General features: G+C 58.7%; 4 protein-coding genes across 5 annotated transcripts in view; all 4 read right to left on the bottom strand.

Moving 5' to 3' along the window:
* The window catches only part of EIF4E2 (eukaryotic translation initiation factor 4E family member 2), a 27,493-nt gene extending 27,456 nt beyond the window's left edge, over positions 1-37 (bottom strand). The window contains exon 1 of the mRNA XM_045294322.1: positions 3-37. Coding sequence (XP_045150257.1) covers positions 3-37 — 35 coding nt within the window. The remainder of the gene's footprint in view (positions 1-2) is intronic.
* A 1,064-nt stretch (positions 38-1,101) lies between these two features.
* On the bottom strand, positions 1,102-7,583 carry CHRNG (cholinergic receptor nicotinic gamma subunit). The gene is made up of 12 exons (XM_004701679.1): positions 7,529-7,583; positions 7,254-7,393; positions 7,132-7,176; positions 6,900-7,009; positions 5,891-6,046; positions 4,745-4,842; positions 3,471-3,671; positions 3,193-3,307; positions 2,904-3,018; positions 2,349-2,562; positions 2,094-2,221; positions 1,102-1,275 (listed from the first exon to the last, which is right to left on the bottom strand). The coding sequence occupies exons 1-12, from the start codon at positions 7,581-7,583 to the stop codon at positions 1,102-1,104; spliced, it is 1,551 nt and encodes a 516-aa protein (XP_004701736.1).
* Positions 7,584-12,874: 5,291 nt separating this feature from the next.
* CHRND (cholinergic receptor nicotinic delta subunit) lies at positions 12,875-22,650 on the bottom strand. 2 transcript variants are annotated; one of them, XM_004701677.2, is made up of 12 exons: positions 22,599-22,650; positions 22,268-22,413; positions 21,908-21,952; positions 21,450-21,559; positions 21,043-21,198; positions 20,819-20,928; positions 19,138-19,338; positions 17,944-18,055; positions 17,188-17,302; positions 14,824-15,028; positions 14,615-14,733; positions 12,875-13,938 (listed from the first exon to the last, which is right to left on the bottom strand). In XM_004701677.2, the coding sequence occupies exons 1-12, from the start codon at positions 22,648-22,650 to the stop codon at positions 13,756-13,758; spliced, it is 1,554 nt and encodes a 517-aa protein (XP_004701734.1). In that variant the 3' UTR covers positions 12,875-13,755. The 2 variants fall into 2 exon arrangements, with proteins under 2 accessions (XP_004701734.1, XP_004701735.1); XM_004701678.2 differs by lacking the exon at positions 21,908-21,952.
* Positions 22,651-23,312: 662 nt separating this feature from the next.
* The window catches only part of PRSS56 (serine protease 56), a gene marked incomplete at its 5' end in the record, with an annotated part of 4,474 nt that continues 4,180 nt past the window's right edge, over positions 23,313-23,606 (bottom strand). The window contains one exon of the mRNA XM_004718038.2: positions 23,313-23,558. Coding sequence (XP_004718095.2) covers positions 23,313-23,558 — 246 coding nt within the window. The remainder of the gene's footprint in view (positions 23,559-23,606) is intronic.

Raw genomic sequence — 23,606 nt, 5'->3', positions numbered from 1 at the left:
ACCCGTCTGCAGTGTCCCCATACTCGCCCGCACCCATAGCCGTCCAATCATAAGCACAAACGGTTTGCATTCTACCATCTGTTTCCACTGTTCACAGAAAGGACTTAGCACCGTGGACAAGCAAGAGGCACCAGCCTCTCACGTTTCAAATGGGGCCCGAGTAAGAGGGGCTTCACAGGGCTCAGGGTCCCAAATGCTCTGTTAATTGCAAAGTCTGCAGTTTGAGACCATCTGCCATCCTCTGGAGAGAGATGGGCCTTTCCGCTCCCTGTAAAGAGTGGCAGTCTCTACCCTGTCCTGTAGGGTCACCAGGAGTGGACATCGACTCAGTGGCAGTGAGTTAGGAGTTTTGTGTTTTGCCCAAGTCTCTGTAATTCCCACCAAATGACCGGGTGGGATCATGCCCCTAGGGCGTGTGTAAGGGGATTGGTCATTTTTTGTGACACACACCCCCTCCCCGCCTGGGAAGAGCACGTTCCAGGTCTCTGTCTGCAATGGGGCGGCCACTGAGACCAGATGGATCACGACTGTGGCGGGGAGACTCGGAGGGTGGGGCACCTTCTCCTGGCCCATGGAACTACCGGGCCAAGGACAGGTGGGCTGGCTTCCTGGCCCACGGAGGCAAAGGCCAAGGGACCACGTGGCTGAGAGGCTGAGAAGCGGAGACAAATGTGGCCAATGACTGTATCCTGACAGTTTGTTGATCCTGACTTGGGGTGACCTATTAACATGTCTGATAACCTGGCTTAATAGCAAGGATCGTCTGTGTGGCCACTGCCGTGAACTCACACCCAGCACCGGTGTCAGAACAGGTAACCAAGAAAGGACCCTGGAGGCTTCTCCGCCCCCTGCTTCGTGGCAACTGGGGAGCCGGAGGAGGCCAGAATGTCCATGGCCGTTTACAGCATGAGAGATGCTGGGGGCGGGTGTGGGTAAGGACAGGGCCAGCTAGCCAATGACCCAAGCATGCTGACCCAGTGGCATGCCCTCCCTCTGCCCATCCCAAACCGCTCCAGACTCCAGCTCTGTCTTTTTATTCCCCTGCTTTTCCCAGACCACAGAGGGATCCCAGCCACAGGATGCAACCACTGGGGCTCAGGCTCAGTCGGACGAGGGCAGGTAGGGCCGGGGGTCTCCAGGGAAGGGCAGGGCGGGCACTTGGTTGTAGTGGGCCATGAGGAAGATGCCCGCAGTGCCACAGAGGAAGAGGGCCAGCATGGCCAGGAAGCAGACACGGTCCAGCACGCGGCCCAGCAGGGACCACTCCTCGTTTCCCTGAGGGTGGAGGCAGGGGGCCTGATGCTTGCCCGCAATCCCTCCCACGCTGGGGCCTAGGCCTCCAGCCCAATTCCTGGGTCCTAACCCCTGACTGTGCCCTGCTCCCTGGGGCACCATCCAGGTCCGCCCCCCAACTCCACTTTTCCACCCACCGCTCCACCTTGAAAAGGAGCCCTGGTGGCATCGTGGTTACTGGTTGGGCTGCGATCTGCAAGGCAGGCAGTTCAAAACCACCAGCGGCTCCATGGGAGAAGGACAACGCTTTCTACTCCCGTAAAGAGTGACCGTCTCAGAAACCCCCGGGGGCAGTTCTACTATGTCCCATAGGGTCACTGTGAGTCAGCATCGACTCGATGGCCATGAGCAATCTAGAGCCCTGGTGCTCTGGTGGGTTACACGTCGGGTTGCTGACCCTAAAGTCAGGAGTTCGAAACCACCTGCCAATCCAAGGGAGAAAGATGAGGCTTTCTGCTCCCGTGAAGAGTTACAGTCTTGGAAACCCACAGGGGTGGATGGTTGGGCTGTGATAAACCGAGTGAGAAGACAAGGCTTTCTCCTCGGTGAACAGTTTGAGTCTCGGAAGCCACAGGGACAGCTCTGCCCTGTCCTGTACCCTATAGGGTCCCTGTGAGTTAGCATCAGCTCCACAGCAGTAGGTTTTGTAGTATCTCTGTCAGTTGGAACTGACTCTGTGACCGTGGGTTTGGAGTGGGGCCCATCCTGGACCTCCCCTGCTCATCTGGCTCTCCCTCGGGGGCCCAACCCTCAGCTAAGTATTCTTCCCTCCCCTCCCTGCCCTCCCCGGGGGTGCTTACGCTGTCAAAGTGACTCTGCTGGCGGCGGGCGCGGACAATGAGGTTGCAGGCGTCCACGCAGGCCTGGATGGCCGGGGCGGCTTGCTTCAGACTGCCACACCACCCCTGCACCGGCTCAGGGCCTTTCTCTGAGGAAGCCAGGGGGGAAGGCGGCTCTGGAAGGACCATCCCCTCCCCACCTGGGGCTGTCCCCCCTCTGCTGTGTCTGGGGTTTGGCCCACAGCTGGCCTGCCCCTGGGGCCCCCTGCGCCTCACCCAGCTTCTCCAGGGCCATCTGCACCAGCCCGTTCCTCCTGCACTGCTGGAAGAGCAGCTCGCTGTGCGGCAGGCCCAGCGCCGCCGCCTCCCCGGGCCCCACCGACCACCGTGTGGAGCCATTTGGTAGGTGGGTCCCCGGGTCCCCCACGGCTGAGCGGGTCTGTGGGCCCACATGCATCCGCAGCAGCTGGGGCAGCACCCTCAGGAACACCTCGAGAGGGAGATAAAAGGTTTGCCTCTATACCCAGGCTGCCTCCTCTCTGGGCACGCTATTTACCCCCCTCCGTGCCTCAGTTTCCCCGTCTGTGAGAATGCGATGACGGTAATCCCCGGGTCACGGGGTTGAGGTGGAGATGCTGTATGTGTAATACAGGGCCTCGCAGGGTGCCGAGCCCCCGAAATGATCACTCGTCCATTCTGGCAAATACTTCAAGGACGAAGAAGGGCAGGCTTGCCTGCGGAGCGTGGTCGGTGGGGACAGGTCCAGGGCGGGGACACATGGGTGTGCACTGGGTGGGTAAGAGGAGGCGGGGTGGGCAGGGAGGGCCTTGCCTTGCGGACCCTGCGGGCCATGGCGTGGGTGTGTGGGGACCGCAAAGAGATGTTGAGCACCACCACGGCATTGACGACAATGAGGATGGTCACCACCAGGAGGAAGGTGAGGTACCTACAAGTGGGTGGGGGAGGACAGGCTGACCCTCAGCCACCCTCAGGGCCAGATGCCACCCACCCTCCAGGTCCCCTGTGCTAGGAGTTGGCCTCGGGGCTGGTGGGGGGGGTGGCAAGAGGGCAGCGTAGGAGCCCTTGGGGAGGCGGGCAGGGTGAGGACCGGCTGCCATACTTGCTGATGAGGGGCACCGCCTGGGACGTCTCGGGCACCTTCTTGGCCACCAGGAAGAGGAACACAGTCTGGGCCAGGAGCACGTTGATGGCCACGGTACACTTCTGGCCACCCGCTGCCCGAGACCGAGAGGCCACTCAGAGCAGCACTCAACCACCAACACCCATGGGGGCGCCCACTGCCCAGCCATGAGTGGTGGTGCCCCCCCAAATGATCTACCCACATCCCCTGTGCTGCCCCCGGGGGCTACGAGCCGCCCCCCGCCCGGAGGCAGGTACCCTTGGCTGGCAGGAAGTAGATGAGGCTGGCCACGGAGGAGATGAGCACGCAGGGGGCGATGATGTTGATGACGTAGAAGAGGGGCTTGCGCTGAATGAGCAGGTAGAAGCCCACCTTCTGATGGCCAGCCTCCTCGGCCGGTGCTGCCTCATCCAGCAGCATCTTGGCTGCCCGGTGTCTGATGGCCCACTCGCCATTCTCTGCAGGCAGCAAGGAGTGGGCACGGTGTGGGGCGGGTGTGTGTGTGTGGGGGGCAGGCATTACCAGGGGGAGACAGACAACAGCGTGGGCTCTCTGGTCCCCTGCAACACTGAGGTCACTGGATGAGGAAACTCAGAAGCTGGTTGGGCCTCTTTAAAACTCGATCTCCCTCCATGGGAAAATGGACAGAGGGCAGCATTTACCCAAGGACACAGTCCAAGGGTGGGGATAGCAGGAGGAATGAGAACCGGGAACGGGGTGGGTGGGGTGGAAGTGGAGCCATGAGGTACCTCTTGGGGACTGTGCTGGACAAGCTGAGTGTTCCTGTGTGCAAATTTTTGGCTGTAAAGCTGCGGTATGACCTAATTCACAGCAAAATGTTTTTTAATAAGGAAGAAAGCATGAGAGCTCAGACGGATAGTGCATTTCGTGGGGTGTTATTCTGAGTGGCTCCGACTCAAGGCCACCCCGTGCGTGCCAAACTGCCCTGCGAGGCTTTCAAGGCTGGGCCTTGCAGGAATGGATGGCCAGTCCTTTCTTCCTCTGCACCTCTGGGGGCCTAGAATGACCCACCATTCATAGCAGTTGAGCACTTAGCTATTTGTACCCCCAGGATTGATTGACAAACAGCTGTCTTGGAAGAAGTAAGGCCAGAGTGCTCCTGAGGGGCAAGGATGAAAAGACTTCGTCTCACGTGCTCTGGACATGTTGTCAGGAGAGACCAGTCCCTGCAGAAGGACATCGTGCTGGGGAAAGTGGAGGGGCAGCGACAAAGAGGATGGATGGACACAGTGGCTGCAGGCATGGGCTCGGGCACGGGCACAATGGTGAGGCTGGCGCAGGCCCGGGCAGCGTTAGGTTCTACTGTACATCGGGTCACTACGGGTCAGAACGGACTCCATGGTGCCTGACAACAACAACAGGGCTGGCGGCAGGGTGGACCTGGAGTCACCCGGGAGCAAGGCTTCAGCTTCACGGCTTGGCTCCTAAGGCTTGGCCTGGCTCTCGACCTACAGCTGGGTCCAGGAGGGGCCCCCGGGGAGGCTGCTGCGGGCATCCCTGGCTTGGGTACCTGTGAAGGCCTCTGGGTCGATGAAGATCCACTCGATGGTCTGACCGCCCTCCTGGCTGAGCTGTAAATTGATCTCGTTGGTGCTGTAGGTCCGGGACCTGGGAGGGGGAGGGAAAGAGAGTAAGTGGTTGGTGTGGGCAGCCCCCTGCGGGCGCACAGGGACAGTCACCTGAAGGGCAGCTGTGGGCAATGTTGCCTCCAAGGGGGCAGCTTTGTGCGTCTGAGTCTGCCCCAATGGGCCCTGAGACTTTTGGGGCTCAGGGCCACCCTATGCCTACCCAGCTGCTCGCTGCTGCCCGGGCACGATAGGTGCCCAGTGAGAACTCAGGGAATCACCTCCTGCCCAGAGAGCTGCCCTCAGGGCTCTTTCCTAAGGGAGCCCCTGACGCGGAGGTCCCCTCGGCCAGCAACTTGGGGGCGGGAGTTAGGGGCCAGCTGTGTGCCTGGGTTAACCGCTCTTCATCAGATTGGCCAGGATTTTCTCCCAAGTGCCTCTGGCTGGGTCTGACCTGCCAACCTTCCTATCACCTGGACCCCCTCCTGACATTTATGGAGGGGGGAACAGCCCCAGAGTCCCTCCCCATGGAGGGCCTGACTCCTCGTTCCTCATAGGACTGCCCCTGCTGGTGAGTGTGCAAGGCCCTGTGTGTGCTCACACACACATGGGCAGGCAGGCATGCCTTCCCTTCCACGGACCCACCCCAGCCCTGAGTGTCTCCCTTGGGTGCAGGCTGGGGAACTGAGAGGGGCTGGAGCACCTTCAGGCGTCACTGCCCAAGATGCCATTGGGGGCCTAGAGAGGTGGCCTGACCTCTGGCTTCCAGCCTGGGGCCCAGCAGGGACTAGCAGCTTTCACCGGTTCCCCTCGAGCCAGGCCCCCCTGCCCCTCCCCCCCCATGCCCCACATCTGCCCAGCCAGCCCCCTCTCGGCCCAGCTCCTGAGCACCTCCTCCCAAGCAGGCACACACACACCCACCCCCGCCCCAGGCCGACCTCCTTCCCGGCCCTGGGGAAACCGCAGGGGTTTCAAGGCGGCGACCTCCCTTTGGCCTTTTCCCCGGGGGTTCCCCGGGTGGGTTTGGACAGCCAACCTTCTGGTTAGCCATCAAGCTGTTTGTGGGGCCCAGAGACCCCCTGGGGCCTCACTGGAAGATGAGGGAGCAGTTCTGCCAGTCGAAGGGGAAGTAGGTGACGGAGATGGGGCAGGAGGAGCGGAAGATGGCGGGTGGCAGCCAGTAGATGCAGCCGTTGGGGGACACCAGCACGTTGCAATAGAGGGCCACCTCGAACATGCCGTCCACACTGTGGGCACAGGACAGGATGTGGGCTGGGGCCCACGGAGACCCTCCACCTCTGTGGGCGGGGGCACGGGCATTGTCCTCTCCGAGCCCTCCACCCTGACCCCTCATTCACTCAATGCCACCAATTTGATGGTGCTTCGTGGCAACCCTAGAGGGCGGGGTAGAACGGCCGGAGGCATTTCTGAAGCTGCCACTTTACAGGTGTAGAAAGCCCTGCCTTTCTTAGAGCTGCTGGTGGTTTTGAACTGCTGACCTTGCTGTTAGCAGCCCAGGGTATAACCACTAGGGCTCCTTGCCCTGCCTCCAGGACTCACTAACCCAGTACAGCTGCCCCACAGGGTTTTGTATGGAAGCAGATGGCCTCATCTTTCTCCCTCAGAGTGGCTGGTGGGTTTGAACCAGGGACCTTGGGGTTAGACGTTCACTCCTTAACCCATTGTTTGACCCATTGTGCCATCAGGGTTCTTCAGGAACCACTACCTTCCCCAATCTCCCCCCGCCCACACACACACACCTATAGCAGGCTTCCTCAGACCCTGCCCGAGGATTACAAAAAACGTTGATTACAACCATTAAGAGAGTTATGGCAGCAAGCATCCCTGAGCTCTCAGGTGTGCCAGGCCCGCTCCACATTCCCTAGGCCAGTACTCCCACCTCCCACAGGATCACTGTCGTCCCAGGGGACAGCCCGGAGCTGATGGGACTGTCCAGAACCAGCCCTGCCGGCCCCCGTCATACTCGGTCATACTTGGTCCGTATCCCTGGAGCCTGTATCATCTAGAACTTTCCCAAGCCCCCTGTTCAGCTGGGCCCCACCCCCCCATGGCCTCCCCGGACCCCATGGGCCCTCTCACTTGTTCTCCAGCACGATATCCGGCTGCCACACCATGCTGGATGGCACCCGAAGCACCCACAGGTCCTCGTAGTCCTGGGGGTCCCAGCGCAGGCGGTAGTCGCACCATTGCTGTGTGGGCAGGGTGGAGGTGGGGCTAGGCCTCCTCTGCCCTCTGCTGACCCCCACCTCCATTACGGAGTGGGAGGCCTGCCCGGAAGGGGCAGGGAGGGCAGGAGTGGGCTGAGCCTCACCATCTCGATCCAGACGTTGGTAGTGAGGGCCTCCTCGCGTTCATTCTGGGGGTGCAGGGCGGAGGGTGAGCCCGAGGTCTGGGGTGCCCCGCGGGCCCCTCCCTCCCCAGGCCAGGGCTCACCAGGGAGATGAGGTTGGTGAGCGTGAGCTTCAGGCTGACGTTGACCACGTCGGCCTCTTGCTCGGCCGGCCGCACGTGGGGGTCGTAGCTGCGCATTAAGTCAGCAAGCAGGCGCTCCTCTTGGTTGCGGCCCCAGACGCCTGCAACAGACCCCCGTGAGCAGGCAGCAGGGGCCACAGGAAGCAGGGGGCACTGCTGGGCCTCCCCCCCACCCCCCAAGCCTTGGAGCCCAGCTGGGCACCGCCAACCGGGCCCCAGGTCCCCCGAGTCCACACCTAGGCCACTGGCCAGCAAGGGCAGGAGCAGCAGCAACCTCCGGTCCCCATGCATGGCGCCTCGGCTTGGCTCTCCTGGGCAGCCTGCGTGCGGACGGTCCCTCCCAAGGTCTGGGGCAGATGCAGGTCTCATGTGACCCAAGCCCCGCTCCCACCGGTTGTCTGGCTGTCTGGCCCGGCCCCTCCAGCTGTCTGCCCACAGCACGGTCAGCTGTCATTCGGCACACAATGCTGGACTCGAGTTACCTGGGCTTCGGAGGAGGGCAGGGGGCCCCCGACTCCCCACTTTGACTCATTGGTCCCTGTCCTATGCCCATGAGCACCCAGGTGCCAGCACCGGGCCTCCTGACCCTCCAGGGGGTTGGGCCCTGGAAGGGACAGAGGGCTGTTTGATAGCTGTACACGGTACATGAGTGTACATCCCGATGGGCACAGTGGGTTAAAGTTGGTGGTTCAAACCCCACCAGCGCTCCGAGAGAGGAAGATTGTTTGATTCCATATCGCCGCTTCACTACGGGTAGGAATCCGTTTGACAGCTGGGGGGTGGGGGAGGGAAGACTATGACAGATGGGCCTCAAGTCCCCCCATCAGTCTGACATCTTCATGGGCTCCTCCATTGGTCCAAGACTCCAGAGCATCAAGGGACACAGGAGAGGGGGCACCATCACCATTGGGCATCTCCACCTTGTTTTAGCTTCCCGGGGCCAGATGTCATACCTGGGTCCTCCCTCTGGAGCCTGCATTCTCTAGAACAGCAGTTCTCAACCTTCCTCGTGCTGTGACCCTTTAATACAGTGCCTCATGTGGTGGTGACCCCCAACCATAACATTATTTTCATTGCTACTTCATCACTGTCATTTTGCTACTGTTATGAATCATCGTGTAAATATTTGATAAGCAGGATATATTTTCATTGTTTCAAATGGAACAGAATTAAAGCATAGTGATTAATCACAAAAACGATATGGAATTATATATTGTGAAATATTTATTTCTAATGACAAATACATGAAATTTTGTCTTGAAACATGGTGTAGCATGGGTAACAGTCTTCTCTCCGGGTACTTGCCATGTGGGCGGACCCGCCTGGAGACGGATAGAGGAGCGGTGTCTCAGTTCTTCAGACCATCGGAAATATGTGTTTTCTGATGGTCTTAGGTGACCCCTGTGAAAGGGTGGTTCGACCCCCAAAGGGGTCGAGACCCATAGGTTGAGAACCGCTGCTCTAGAACTTCCCAGACCCCTTGTTCAGCTGGAGCCCCACATTAAGCTGCACAACTGCAGGCAGGTGCTCTGGATCTCACAATTTCAGACACTAAAAGGCCATGTTGGGCGGGTCCCCTCTGGTCAGTGACCCTGGCTGTTCCCTGATGTTCCTCATCTTGTGGACAGTTTCCCACACGGTCCCTTCCGCTGTGTGTGTTTTTCCCTGTGCCTGTATTTCTTACCCACTCAGGGAGGGGTAAGAAATCCTGGTGGGGCTGCTGGGTAAGTGTTGGACGGCTAACCACGAAGTTAGCAGTTCAAATCCACCAGCCCTTCTGAGGGAGAAAGATGAGGCTGTCAGCTCCTGCACAGATTTCAAAACTCAAAGCCAAACTCACCGGCAGCGAGTCGATTCAGACTCACAGCGACCCTCCAGAACAGGGCAGCACTGCCCCTGTGCGTTTCAGACTGTCCCTCTTTATGGGAGTAGCTAGGAAGCCTCGTCTTTCTCCAGAGGAGCGGCTGAAGGTCCGACTGCTGTGCACTGATGTAGCAACCCCCACCCACCCACCCCCGTGTAACTCGACTCCACCAGGGCTCCTGAGTAGGGATGTACAGCCTTGGGAAACTTACACGGGTTGCTATGATCAGAACGCAGAAGAGATTAGGGTTAGGGCCCAGAGACTTCATGAACGTCACATCACCATTTCCAAACAGGGTCACTTTCCCTGGGACACATTCAGTCCAGCCCCTCAGACTCCTTGCCAAGAGCTAGGACGACGGGTCGGAGTCTTGTCCACCAACCCCACCCCCGCCACACACACACACACACACACACACACACACACACGGGCCCAGGGAGTGGGACACAGCCCAGGTGAGCTTTGATGTGGGGCGCTGAGAAAGATCCAGAACTCAGCCTCTGTGGGGGTCCCTCCAATAGACACTAGGGAGTCCCTCTGGTGTGGGGGTAGCAGAGGCAGATGGGGGAAGGGGGGAACAACTGGGAAAGGCAGGACCAGGACACAGAAGGTTGTGCTCAGGCTGGCTCAGGTCCCAAGAGCCTGGTGGCCAGCTGTTGGCATGACCCCCGGTCACCTGCTTGGATCCATCTACTTACTCCGGGCAGACAGGCTGTCCTGTCACAGTGTGGGGGCAGGACAGAAAACTCTGGTCCAATTTGTACACACACACACACACACACACACACATCTGTTGAGGGCTCCGATGAGCCCCTCCTTCTGCACAGTGGCCTATAGGGAAACTGGAAGTTGGCAAGCTTCCCGACCCTTGGAGACTCAAATGGAGCTGGCTTTGATACCTGTCCCGCTAGGCAGAGGGACCACAAGCCCCTTCTGCCCTCACCAGGACTTTATGGGGGGCAATGGTGGCTCCTGTCTCTCCAATCATCTCCTCCACCAACCCTGCGTCCAGCCTCAGCCCTGCTCCATATGACCCCCCCCTTCTCCTGAGAGCCCTCTCCAAGGGCTCTCCCTCCCCGTTGGTGCTGGGGCAGGGGGCGGAGGCCCTAGACTCAATTCCCTCCTCTTTGCAGCACCATCTCTCTAACCCCACATCTCCCCAGACTCATCCCTGGTCTCTGCTGAGGAGTGGACCTCCTACTCCAGCCTGCCCAGCCTGCCCCGGCCCCCACGTCCACCCCCAGGACAGAGGTGGTCTCGATGCTTTGGAAACATCAAGTCTCTTGGAGGGAAGAGGCCAATGGGACTGCTCCCCTGTGGTGTGAATGATGACGAGTTGCCTTTCTGCTTGTCCTCTGCTCTGGGGAGGGAGGACAGAGGACTGTCCCAGTGTTCCCTGGTGGCCTGCCATCTTTGAGGTGACTTCCTGTTCTCTTGAGGGGTGAGGGGGCATGACCCATTTAACAGAGAATCAAATGGAGACACTGTTGCTAGTCCTTGGTCACCTCCAATGGTGCAGGCTGGAAAAGGGAAACACTCATTTCCCAGGCTCCCTTGGGCAGGAGGGATAATGGCTTGGCCAATGGGAAGTTGACGGAGGGCCTTGGGGTAGGAGGTGGAGGGAGCGCTTGCTTCCTGCTGATGGGGCAGACAGCTGGGTGTGGAGTGTGTTGCTGTAGCAGTCATCTTGCACTCTGGAGACTGCAGGTCCCAGGACAAAAGACCGGAAAACTGAGCCTGCAGCAACGAGCCTGGGTCTCTAATAGCTCTGGTGGACAGCTGAGCCAACGGAGGCACTGTGCTTTGAAAGGAGTCAGGGTGGCCAGCCTGGAGAGACTGTGCAGGGACCCCCCAGCCTTGGCTACATGGGAAGCTGGCCCCCGTGGAGAGGGGGGCAGTCCTGACTGAGCACCTTAGGATGGAAGGTGCTGTGGCTCAGTTCCTGGACAAAGGCACCCTCGATTGTTGGCGACATGTGCGGGTCACGGTCTCTGAAAGGTTCAGTCACCCACGTCAGGTTCCCCCGGTGGTAGACTGTGTTAAGAGAAGCAACAATTATGGTCGAGAGACCTGGATTCAGGCCACCTGGAGGAGTCCCTGGCGGTATAGTGGGTTACGTGTTGGGCTGCTTCACTGCAAGGTCAGCAGTTCAAAACCACCAGTTTCTCTCCTTGGGAGAAAGATTGAGGCTTTCTGCTTCTGTACGATGGTTAGTCTCAGAACCCTATAAAGTCCTTATGAATTGGAACCTACTTAAACACTGGGGTGGTGCCAACAGTTAACACATTCAACTGCTGAGTTCAAGTCCACCCAGACACGCTGCGGAAGATGCCTGGCGATGTGCTTCTGAAAAATCGGCCGGCCGTAGAGGGCCTTGCAGCGAGCAGTTCTACTCTGGCATGCATGGTCACCGAGAGTCGGAATCAACTGGGTGGAAATTGTGTGGGAGCTCTGGTGGGAGATTCTGGGCTCTCTGCTCACAGGTCCAAGCTGGCCCCTTTCGGAGGAAAGAGTGTGGGAAGGTCACGCTGGAAGATGGAAGCAACCAGAGTGAGTTTGGAATGCATTTTCCCCTGGGTTACAGGTAAAGATGAGACGGATCCCGCCGTCCTGATGGCTGAGTGAGGCCCTCCATTCCCGCCGAGGGGAAGCCCGGAAGCCTGTACCCCAAGAAAGTGAAGAACGGGACCGAGGTTGTGCTGTGGGTGAGGCCACTCCTGGGGTGAAAGAGGAGGCTGTCCACTTCTATAAAGATCAGCAGGCTCGGAAACCCAGCTTAGGGTCACTGTGAGTCAGAATCAACTCTTTGCTGGTTTGTTTGCATGTGTGCGCTCGTTCTTAACAGAAGATGAACAGTAGTCAGACACTCCTTAGGCTGTTAGGCAAAACGTTGGTGGTTCAAACCCACGTGCTGCCCTGAAGTCGTTCTGGTATAGACAGGAGTCCGGGACACAAGGCCTCACCCACCTCCGGGCGTCCCTGTGTGTCAGAATCCACAGCAGAGGCTCTTTGTGTCTCCCGGAAGCAGAGGTCAGGGTGAAAACTCCTCCTGGGGGCCCAAGGACCTCCTGTGACCCAGGTGAGCATACACAGGTACCTTCCCTCCAGTTCGAACATCCTGTGTTACACTTCACTGCAGTGAAGAAGCGGAAGGCACGTGGCAGGCAGCAGCCAATGGCAGAGCTGGGCCCAGGCTGCCTCCGTTGTTTATTGCTACATTAAGGTTATCCCCAAACTTACAAGGGCACAGGAACCCGGAGCGCTCAGCTGGGTGGCCCTGGTTCAAGGACTTTCATGAGTTGCTGCACCCGAGGGCACCTCCAGGCTAGAGCGGTGCTCCCCAAAGTGGGCGGTGTCGCCCCTGGTGGGAAATGCAGGAAGGACCCCGGGGACTGTGAGAGCGGACACCCCTCTTTTATCCTGGGTTCGGGCTATCTATGGTACAAAAGCTTTTCCCTCCCAACAGGGCATAGAGTTGTTTTTTCCCTGAAAAGGGGGCAGGAAGCCAGATAGGCTTGGGAACCCGTGAGCTAGAGGATGGCCTTCCAAGCGCGTCCCCCTGGCTGTTGGCCTTAGTTCCTTGTTGAGAGAACCTCAACATGACAGCTGGCTTCTCAGTGAGAAGTCCAGCTCTCAGGGATGTGAATGCACGCATGCATGCATGCACACGCACCCCGCAAACCCCCCCCACCACCCCACACACACGGCGTCTCTCTCCTATGACGCCATCACAGAGATCCATCCTGGCCCATGGTGGGAGAGGACTCCTGGACATTTGGACCAGGTGGTCCTGGAGTCATTTTGCAGGCAGGCTACCACAGAGACCCATGTCTCCAAGTCCTGTGACACGATTGAATGGGGGCTCTCCTGGGATGTCAGAATTAGCCAATAGAAATAAAAGGGTACCATCACTTTTCAGCATAAAGTATGTTCCAAATACTGCATAGCCACTCTGAGGAGGAGGAGGGCAAGCAGGAGGAGGTGCCCAAGACCGAAGGCACCGAGTTCTTAGGGTGACATGTGACCTGAGGGCGACAAACTGACCCCAGGCCTTTGTGGGCACTGAGACTGACCCTTCCATCCAAGGCATGGGGCTCCCACAGGGCCCAAAGGGACTAAGGTCTTAAGGGCAGGGACAGGCTACAACCCTATAGCACTCTCTTCCTAAGGACAGAGGGGGAAGTCCCCAGTCTGAGCCTGAGGGCTGAGTGGCAGCAGGGCAGCTAGAGGAACTGGGAATGCAGGGCCCAGAATCCTCTGGAGAAGGGGAGGCAGACAGGCTATGCCTTGTCCCCCAGGTCTTCCTGAGCCACTATAGAGTTCTCTGGGAAGGCTTGCCTTTGCTGACCCCTGACCCAGGGTCCTGGCCACTCCTTCCACAGCCTAGGCCCCCTCTTAGTGAAGGAACCACTGGACAGTGAGGCTTCCCCTGTGCCCACGCATCTTCCTTCTCTGTCCTGGCCTTGAGGGACCACCAGCTGGGCTGACAGCTCAGGCTCAGGGCCAGCAGCCGGCATTCCCAAGGGCAGCCAGGGTGTCTCCTCTCAGACACACGTCTCTCGGGCAAAGGCCCCGACTGCTGCCGCAAGGAGCCCGCCTCTAGATGAAGCGCTTGTCCTTTTCTTGATAGGAGAAGGGGTCCCCGGGGAAAGGCTGAGGAGGAGGCTGGTTGTAGACGCCCTGCAGGAAGATCCAGGTCGTGACCACCACCATGATGGGCGTCACCAGAAACAGGCAGAGGCGGTCTACAGTACGGGACACGCGGTTCCAGCAGTCCTTCTCCTAAAGAGGGAAGGGGCAAAGACAGGGGGGCAGGAGTGTGTGTGGCACAGGCCCAGGGCCGAGGCCGAGGTGTGGCCTTGGTTTGTCTAAGGGAAGGGCCTTGGGCTGGTGGGCGGCTGAGACAAGCGGACACTCAGTGTCTTCAGCAAGGGCCCAGCCCCTCCAGCCACAGTCAGGCCTGGCCAGGAGTCTGTTGAAAGTGGGGGAGGTCACGGCTCCTAGTGCAGAGCTCCAGGGAGCCAGAGAGGAGCTAAGTGCTGGGGCTTGGGGTGGGGGAGCATAAGAGGTTTGCTGAGGAATGGGGACAGGCTCTCCCTCGTTTCTCCTCAGCTCCCCAAGCCCCTTGGGATTATATGAGCCCCGTTCTTCCCAAGGAAGACTGTAGACAGCAGCATGGCCTGGAGCTGCCTTTGAAACGCCTGGCTTGGTCTGGTGTGTCAGGGGTGGAATCAGGCAAGGTGGGAAACGATGGGCACTTGGGTGTGGGAAGGGCTTAAGGGTGGGTGAGATACCATGGGGTCAGCAGGAAGGAGTGGCCTTCCCTCCTCGGAAGCGTACAGCCGCTCCCTCGGGGAAGCTGGCATGTATCTCTGGGAGGAATTGTGCCCTCTTCCGACGGGACATGCTTGCGCAGTGCCCTGCGTGAGCCCCTGCCCGCGGCGGCCCTGGGCCTCACCTCGTTGTAATTGTTCTGGTCCCGCATGTGGTTGACGATGAAGTTGGCCCCGTCCACAGCTGGCTTCAGCTCACTGAAGAGCTCCTGCTGAGTCTGCTTGGAGCCTGGTGGGGGTCGGCCTGTGGACACCGGGCGGAGGTGGGTGTGAGGCCAGACGCCCGCCCCCACCTCCCATGGGCAGGCCGAGTCCCAAAGCCCCCGGGACTCACGTGCGGTGGTGAGGCGCCGGGCCAGCCCGTGCCGCTCCGACTGCTTCTCAAACATGAGGTCGCTGCGGGACTTGAGGGAGAAGTACTCCTCAGCCTTCGAGATGTAGCCCACCGAGCTGCTCCTGCGGACCAGGGTCCCAGGGCCGGGCCCGTCCTCCGCCGGGTGGGACATGTGCAGCAGTTCAGGCAGGGTCTCCAGAAAGAGCTGTGGGGGGTCGGGGCGACACGGGAGGACCTTCTTACACCCTGAGCTCGGGCTAACAGTATGCCTCCTTTCCTGTCACAGGGTCCTCCCCAGCAGGACCCTCATCACATATTGACGGACACGTGGGTACTTCTAACACTTGCTCATTGAACACAGTGCCGCGCACGATGCCGTCATTGAAAACAAGTTCTGTAGTTGGTCATGTGTTTCATGATTCTGATCAACCTCCTACTTCGATGTGTGGGGCCTGGAATCTCTAAAGGGTGCACGCACGCAGCCATCCAAGGCACCACACATTGGTCTCTAGTTTCCTGGAGTAACCAGGAGGCAGAAGGGAAGTCAGGAAAAGGAGGAGGAGGATGTGGAGCTGCGGCCAATCGCTTCCAAGAACAAGGGCCTCCTTTGCTATGAGACCGGAAGAAGTGTATGGTGCCCAACTCCCAAGACTGAACATTTCGATCACAGAGTCTATAGGAGAATCCTGATCAAAGGGGGAAGACCACAGCACAGAGCTCCTTTTCAAAGCCCTGAGGTCATCTTTAAACCGTCAAGCAGAAACCGCCCTTCAAGTTGTCTTAAAACCAAACAATAGTCCATCTTCACTAGTAACAAAAAGCTGGGTCTTGTGCACTGTGGTCTTTGGCGCACTCTCTAGATGGGATGAAACTGACAACAGCAACAGGCAAGGGCGACAGGAATTTAGGGGCAGGGAGTTCACGTGACTGGGGAAGGGTTGCACAGGATGAAGCAGATGGCCCGTGGCCCTGAGTCTGTGCAGGCAGCAGAAGGAACGGGTGTATGTTTTCCTGTGAACATTCTCAACAACAATGAAACAGGTTTTAAAAATCAACTATATATTGAGAATAAAAATCCCTACGGGAGGAGTGGATGCACAGTGATAATAACTGACACAAGGGTTGACGGGGGATGCAGGGGTGGGGGATACAGAGGGGCAACCAACGAAGGCCATGGCAAAGAGGGAGCTCTAGAACAATTGTGATCACACAACTCTTTAAAGGCAACTTAACCATGGGGGCGGGGGGAGAGAGAATGCTAGAATCTATGCGGTACTGATTGTACAATTCTTCTTGCTATGTTTGAACGACGGAAGAGAAAAGAAAAATTCCCCACTCCCAAGTGCTTCCCTCCAAACTCGCTGCCATTAAGTCAGTTCCTAATCACAGTGACCCTACAGTACAGAGCAGACCTGCCCCGTGGGTTTCCAAGACTGAAACTCTTTACAGGAGTAGAAATCCCAGCCTTTCTCCTGCAGAACGGCTGATGGTTTTGAGCAGCTGACCTTCCGGTGAGTAGTCCAATATGTCCTACTCCACCAGGGCTCCTCCCAAAGGAGGTAAATTGCCAAATTTCCCATGGAATTTGCTAAACCCCCCTCACCTCAGCATCTTTACTCTCTTCTTCTTAACTGAGGCACAACGAACATGAGGAGGCTGGTGGCATCGTGTGATAAGCATTGGGCTGCTAATAATAAGGTTGGTGGTTCAAACCCACCAGCTCACTCTGAAGGAGAAGGAGGAGTCTATTGGCTCTATGAAGACGGACCACCTGGGAGCTCCACATAAGAGTTTACTCTCCCCTACAGGGCCACTACGAGTCAGAATCAAAGGCAGTGGTGGCTTCGCTTATACCCAACACATAACAAAACAAGCTAGCCTCAAGTAGAGGGTGGGAGGGGTCTGATGAAGATTTACAGAGGCATTCAACTGTGTAAGACACCACACTGGTTAGATGGTGAATACTACCCCGAAGGGGTCAGCTCCTGCTCACTCCCAGAGCTGGGCTGCCCCGGATATCCATCACCCAAACTTGGCTTTGCCTGTCCTTGGATTCAACAGGCATGAAAGCATGGCTGCTCTCTTACTTCCGGTCTCCTCAACCGATCATTCCATGTTTCTGTCACATCGAGTAGGATTGCACAATCCGTTTCCCCCACTTTGGGCGGCTAATTAACCCTTTAGAGACCTCAGTGTCCTGCAGCCAGCACAGTTCTCTCGTCATCATGACCGTCACCGTACACAGAAGCAGAAACTCTTCGCTTTCTGGATGAGTCCCCCCCTGCCACTCTCCAAAGCTGGTAACCACTACCAACCCTTGGTCTCTGCAGTTCCCTGGTTCTAGACGTTTCCGCGAGGCCTCACCTTCTTGACGCCCTCTGACAGCACGTGGGTGCTGGGCGTTCGAAAATGGATGTTGAGCACGATGACACAGATCACCACGATCATGGCCACCAGCACCATGCCGAAGAGCAGGAACCTGTGGGTGCAATTCTTCCTGGAGCCCCAGCTCAGGGCCAGGGGGCGGGGCCTTGGTGGTCAGGGAGTGGGGCTTGGGGAGGCAGGAGGTAAGCAAGAAGGGATGAGCTCAAGCCAGTGGGTGGGGCCTGGTACCCTGGGGCAGGCTAAGAGAGGTGGGGCCAGGAGAGGTGGGTGGGGCCAAGATAGCGGGTGGGGCCAATTGGTAGGAGGACCAGGCCTGGGAAAGGTGGAGTGGGGCAGCAGAGGTTGCTGAGCTCCTGATTGGCACGGAGAGGTGGAAAGGACCCAGTAGGTGAAGCTGGGTGGGACTGGAGGGTGGGACAGCGTGATAAGGGATGGGATCAGGTGGGTGGGTGGGGCCTGGCATAGACCAGCAGGCGAGGGATGGTAGGGCCAGCCTGGCATGGAGAGGCAGGGCCAGTGGGTGAGGCTGGGTGGAGCAGGAGGGTGGGGCAGACATGTGAGGGGCAGGATTAAGTGGGAGAGTGGCGCCTGGCAACCTAGGGCAGGCCAAGAGGTGGGCAGGCCAGGAGATGCAAGGTGGGGCCTGGAGATGAGTGTGAGATAAGGGGCGGGGCCTGGAGATGTGGCTCGGGCCGGAGGTGGGCGTATCTGGGGCAGGCTGTGGAGCTCACGCACTTGCCAATGAGCGGGATGGCTATGGAGGTGGCCGGCAGCCGCTTGGAGATGAGCAGCAGGAAGACAGACTGTGCCAGCAGCACAGAGACGGCCACTGACATCTTCTCGCCACCTGGGGGAGCCCAGACGGAGTGTCGGCCACCCTGGTTGGTCCCCACCAGCCGCTGAGTCCCCTCCTGCCACTGGACACCAACCATATGCCCAGATTACAAACTTGCACTGGGGAGCCAGAGCCCTGGGTTCAAATCCTGTCTCTGCCACTTCCTACCTGGGCCACTTTGGCCAAGTAGCCTGACCTCTCTGTTTGTAGATCTGTTACATGCGGGGATGAACACCTCCTCGCAGGTGGTATGAGAAGGTGGGCTCTGCCCTCTGCCTGGCACTGGCCCCTGTCACCCTTCCTCCTGACCTGGAGCTCCCTGTTGGAGCAGAGGCCTGCTGGCCTCCTTGTTGAGTGCAAGGCCAAGGTCACCGCCCCCTTCACTAAAGGACCAGCCCATACCTTTTTCCAGGTCTCTGGCCCACAGTCCCCAGCCTGGGAACGCTCACCCAACTCAGGCGCCACCCTTTCCAGGGTTCCTCCCCACCTGCTCCTCACCCTCCTGGGCCCCAGGGTGTCCACCCTGTATGTTTGGCTCACACCTGTCCTTGGGACTGCCTGTGATCCGCTCATCGTTAATCATCTGAACCTGGAGCATGCCAAGCTTGGTAAACAGAAAATAACCAAGCCAACTCACAGCCATTGAGCCTGTTCAGACTCACAGCGACCTTATAGCACAGGCTGGAATGGCCCCTCGGGTTTCTGCAGCTGTAACTCCTAATGACCGGAGAAGGCCTCACCTGAGGGTCAGTGAAAGAGGAAGGCCCTCGACAGTGGCTGCGGCAATGGGCCCATACATAACGACTGTGAGGACACTGCAGGGCCGGGCTGTGCACATAGGGTCGCTGTGAGCTGGAGCTGACATGATACATCCAGTAACAACAGCACCCAAGGTTTGCTTCCTGGACCCCCGTTAGCACGGATTATGTGTCCCATGACCCCCTGGCCTCCAAAAGATCCCTAAGGGACAGTCTAGTGGCTTTCCTGGGGTCCTTGCAGAGCCACCAGGAGCCCTGTCCAGGCAGGGGCGGGCGGATGTCAGGCAGGGTCACGGTGCAGCTCGTGTGGCTTCCCCGGGGTGGGGCAGAACTCACTGTCTGCCGGGAGGTAGAAGACCAGGTTGACCATGAAGGAGATGAGCACGCAGGGCGCCAAGATGTTGATGATGTAGAAGAGCGGCTTGCGACGGATGATGAGGTAGAAGGTGATGTCCTGGCGGTCGAGGCTGTCCAGTGGGACGCTGGGGTCCACGTTGACCCTCGCTGGCCGGTGCACAATCTCCCACTCCCCGTTCTCTGTGAACAGCACACAAAGGCGCTGGGAGGTCGCCCAAGCCAGGAGGGCAGGACCCCAGGGGCAAGAGGGGGAGCAGGGGTGGAGTGGGGGCAGGACCCCAGGGGCAAGAGGGGGAGCAGGGGTGGAGTGGGAGGGGCCAGAGGCCCTAAACCCATATGGAAAGCCTTCTCTGGGACTGATCTTTTTCTCTCCTGGGATAAAGATTGAAGTTAAGGCCACACAGGATTCCATTAGAGAAGTCCTGTTGGCATAGTGCTTATATGTCAGGGTCAGCAGTTTGAATCCACCAGCCAGTCAGTGGGAGAAAGACAGGGCTTCCTACCCCCATAAGTGACAGTCACAGGGGCAGGTGTACCTTGTCCTCTGGGGTCGCTATGAGGTGGGATTGACTCAATGGCAGTGAGTTTGGTGTTTTGGAGTTGGGGCTCAAACGTCCCATGGACCAAACCTAGGTGTGTGCAGATGAAAAAACCAAACTCATCACCATTGAGCTGATTCTGATTCATAGAGACCCAGAGGACAGGGTGGACCCGCCCCTGTGGGTTTCGGAGATGGTCACTCTTTACGGGAGCAGAACGTTTTGTTTTTCTCTCACAGAGCGATTGGTGGTCTTGAACTGCGGACCTTTTGGTTATCAGTTCAACTCATAACCACCAGCTAGACCTACTCCCACATGTAGCCACCAAAGTTTCCATCTCAGTTGTAAGGCTTGTCTCCCTATGAAGACCAGTGATGCCAGCGTGGGTAGAGCCACCCTCCTAGGCCTGGGTCCTGGCCACGGTGTAGGCAGAGGGAACTCTTTCCCCATGGCGGGCCAGGCTTGGGAATAGCAGGTCAAGGGTCTCTTCTGATGAGTGGGTCCGCAGCGAGGCCCCTCCCAAAATCTGAGCCTCATTACAGGTGGGGTGAGAAGTGCTGTGTGTGTGTGGGTGACATAGGGTCCTTCAAGACAGGATGACTCTGCTGGGCACCTACATCTGTTATCCACTTCCACCCCAGAGAGCACTGCCCAAACAGCAGGGGCTGGGCAGGGGCCCTGGCGCTGGCCTATCTCTGGGGCATAGACATGCTGAATGTGTGTGTGTGTGTGTGTGTGTGTGTGTGTGTGTGTCTTTGTGTATTGGGACGTGTGGGTGGAGTCTGTGTGTCTGCGTCTCTCTGTGCGTCTGTGTGTACACACACATGCCTTTCTAGGGAGTATGTGTCCTGTGTCTGTCTATGGGGGTGTATCTGCAAGGGTCTATCTGTGTGTCTATTTGAGTGTGTCTCTATAGGGGGACACCCATGTGGCAGTGTTTCATCCAGGTGTGCCTAAAGAGGTGTGTGTGGGTGTGGGTGTGCCTATTTGGGAGATGTCTATGGGTTAGGGGGGACCTTAATCTCCTGGTAAGTTTTGACTCACAGAATCACGCGTGGGAAAGAGGTGGGTGCAGCTGGATGGGAAGAACAGGGTGTGCCTTGCGGGGTGTCCCTCCAAACCTGTGAAGCCCTCGGGGTCGATGATGATCCACTCCACAAAGTACTGGTGGTCCTCTTCAGCCTCCTGCTTCAGGCTCAAGGTGATCTCCTTGGCCGTGTACTTGAGTGAGCTGGGGAGGGCAGTGAGCAGAGGTTGGCACCCAGCCACTGGCAGGACCAGCAAGCAGGGCTCAGGCTGGGCCTCGGGCACTCTAGTCCGGATGTGACTGGAGAAGCAGCTGCACCTGAACTTGAGGGAGCAGTTCTGCCAGTCGAAGGGGAAGTAGGTGACGGAGATGGGGCAGGAGGAGCGGAAGATGGCGGGTGGCAGCCAGTACACGTAGCCTGAGGGGTAGAGGAGCACGTTGCAGGAGTAGGATATCTGGAAGGAGCCGTCATTGCTGGGGGGCAAGGACAAGGGACGCAGTGAGGGTGGGCCAGCCCAGAACCAGCAGGGCTGGGGGTGCAGGGGGAGGGGGAGGAGGGGGGCATCAGAGATGGAGCTGCAGGGGGAGGAAGAGGAGGAGGCAGTGGGAGCTGGGGGTGTGGGGCAGGCGGGAAGGGAGGGCCCTTAGAGCAGGGGCTGCAAGGGGAGGCTGAGGGCCCTTAAAGAAATGAAGTCGAGGGATGGGAGGGAGGAATTGGGCCCAACTTATTCTCCAGCACTATCTCTGGAAGCCACAGTAGTTCAGCAGGCAGGCGCAAGATACTGATGTTTCCAAATTCCTCGGCATCCCACTGCAGACGGCTGTCGGTCCAGCCCTGGAGGCCCCAAAGGCATGTCAGTGGGACGCTGCTGCTGTCCCGGCACCCCCATGGCTCCTTCCTCCCCTCCTGTCCCCTGGGGTCCCCTGTACAAGGTGAAGAGAATCTGTAATAAAATCAGGCCCCCCAAATAAATAAATAAAATCAGACCACTGTGATAGTCCTCCCCTGACAAAGTAACTGAAGGGCCTGGGGTCCAGGCTGCTCCAAGTTGGGAAGGGCAGCTGGGTGTGTGGCCCTCTGTTGGCAGAAGTCACTTCCTCCTGCAGGGCAGTGTCTGGGGCAGGCCGGGTCCCCAGCTGCAGTGGGCCCTGCCCCCCACCCCTGCTCCTGGGGTGCCCTTACATGCTCTATCCACACGTTGGTGGTGAGGGTCTCCTCCACTTCTTTCTGTAATCAGACCAGAGGGTGTCCCTGGGTGGGGGCCCTTCAGGCAGTCTCCAGGCATCTACTCCGCTGGCCCGGATAGAACTCTGGTCATCAGGCCCCCCAGGCCCCCCACCATGCACTTGCTGCCGGGAATGGGAGGGCCAGTGACTTGTGGCGTGTGTCCTGAGGTCTGGGGTGGGTGGTGGACACCCCAGAGCCAAAGCCAGAGGAGACAGAGCAGCAGCCCTGTGGGTACCATGGCTTGTTCCCCAGGCTTTGACACCAGTGGGCCGGAAGGTCCCTCCCTGCCAACCCAGCCTTGGGTGGGGCTCTCACCAGGGAGATGAGGTTGGAGAGGGTGAGGGCCAGAGAGACGTCCACGCTCTCGTCCTTGTGTGCCACGGGCCGGAGCTCCTTGTTGTAGCCCTTCTCCTGGAACAGGTGCCGGATCAGCCGCTCCTCCTCATTCAGGGCCCAGTTGCCTGGGAAGAGGACGGGGCAGGGATGGGAACAGGCACAGGGCTTGGTGTGGAGGAGGACGGGAGCTGCCCAGAGGCCCTGTGGGCCCAGGAAGCAGGATGGCTCATTCCAGGGAATGATGTAGCCAGGGCAGAGAAGGGACTGTGGGAGTCATGAGGGACCCCCAGGGGGCAATGCCCTCCCTTACCAGACATTGCTAAGGTGACCAGCAGCCCCAGCACCAGCAAGGGCCCCTCCATCCTGTCCCTCTGACTGGGGCCTGCATCTGCCCCTCTGTCCTTGTCCCAGGGGCTGAGGAATGTGGGGTGGGAGGAAGAAGGGACAGGTGTGGGGTGAGGTGGGGGGGGATGGCAAAGGGAAGAGGCAGCCGGAAATGCAATCTGACACCTCGAGGCTTAGCGGCAAGCTAGAGAACCAGAGACAGGTGACATGGGGGTGGGGATAGTGCCTGGCTGGCCAGAATGGGGAGGCCAAGTTCCCAGTCTGAGACTCCCCATAGCTAGTGGTAAGGATGGGGGCAGGGGAGAGTACACATCAGACATTGGAGACTTTGTGGTCAGCCAGGGACAGGAGGACGGCAGTCCACCTGCTGCCAGCCCTTGGCTTCTGCAGACAGCTGTGTTCAGATGAGGGGTTTGGTGGCCCCTTTCCAGCCTCCTTGGGACTCCTGCCCCAGGGACTGAAGTTCCACCCCATCTCATCCCCCCAAAAACTCCAGAATCAGCTCCATGGATTACAAATAACATTTATTAAAGCCTCTGTGATTCTCTGATCACTCACACCCAGCCCAGGCCCCCATGTTCAAACTCTATCCGGATACCCCTTCCCCAGCCAACTTGCCCCCACCCCCTCCTCTGGGAGCAGAAGGTGCTGACCAGGGGCTGGTTCTCTTCCATGGCCACTAAAAGCTAGACAACGTCCGGCCCAGCCTCCTCCTCCAGGGTCCCTCCAGAGGTTCTCCCTCGGGCCCAGCAGCCAAGCGGAAGGCCTGCAGGGTCTGGGCTAGCAACCGGGGCAGGCTCTGAGCCATCGTGGCAGGCTCCAGGCCCACCAGGGCACTGAAGATCAGGCGCCGGCCCCCCAGGCCTGCCTGCACCCAGGCACGGAATTGCCCACTCAGCGACTTGGAGCCCAGGTCAGCAAGAACCTGTGGAGACAGAGAGGACCACATGGCCGGCCCCACTATGAGACATGA

The sequence above is a fragment of the Echinops telfairi genome, unplaced genomic scaffold (assembly GCF_000313985.2).
Source record: "Echinops telfairi isolate 266 unplaced genomic scaffold, ASM31398v2 ScPeMD7_3;HRSCAF=10, whole genome shotgun sequence".
In the NCBI taxonomy this organism is placed as follows: Eukaryota; Metazoa; Chordata; class Mammalia; order Afrosoricida; family Tenrecidae; genus Echinops; species Echinops telfairi.
The sequence above is the reverse complement of the archived record's forward strand: the minus strand, read 5'-3'. Positions and strand labels throughout refer to the sequence as shown.

Excerpts from the sequence above, each read along its gene's own strand:
- CHRNG (XM_004701679.1), bottom strand. The coding sequence starts at position 7,583 with ATGCATGGGGACCGGAGGTTGCTGCTGCTCCTGCCCTTGCTGGCCAGT. Across the intron at positions 3,308-3,470 it reads CTACTTCCTGCCAGCCAAGG|CGGGTGGCCAGAAGTGTACC; the intron begins GTACCTGCCTCC and ends GGTCTCGGGCAG. Across the intron at positions 2,563-2,903 it reads TGGCCCGCAGGGTCCGCAAG|GTGTTCCTGAGGGTGCTGCC; the intron begins GCAAGGCCCTCC and ends CTCCCTCTCGAG.
- CHRND (XM_004701677.2), bottom strand. The coding sequence starts at position 22,650 with ATGGAGGGGCCCTTGCTGGTGCTGGGGCTGCTGGTCACCTTAGCAATG. Across the intron at positions 22,414-22,598 it reads GGTCACCTTAGCAATGTCTG|GCAACTGGGCCCTGAATGAG; the intron begins GTAAGGGAGGGC and ends TCCTCTTCCCAG. Across the intron at positions 14,734-14,823 it reads CCGGCGCCTCACCACCGCAC|GCCGACCCCCACCAGGCTCC; the intron begins GTGAGTCCCGGG and ends CGGTGTCCACAG.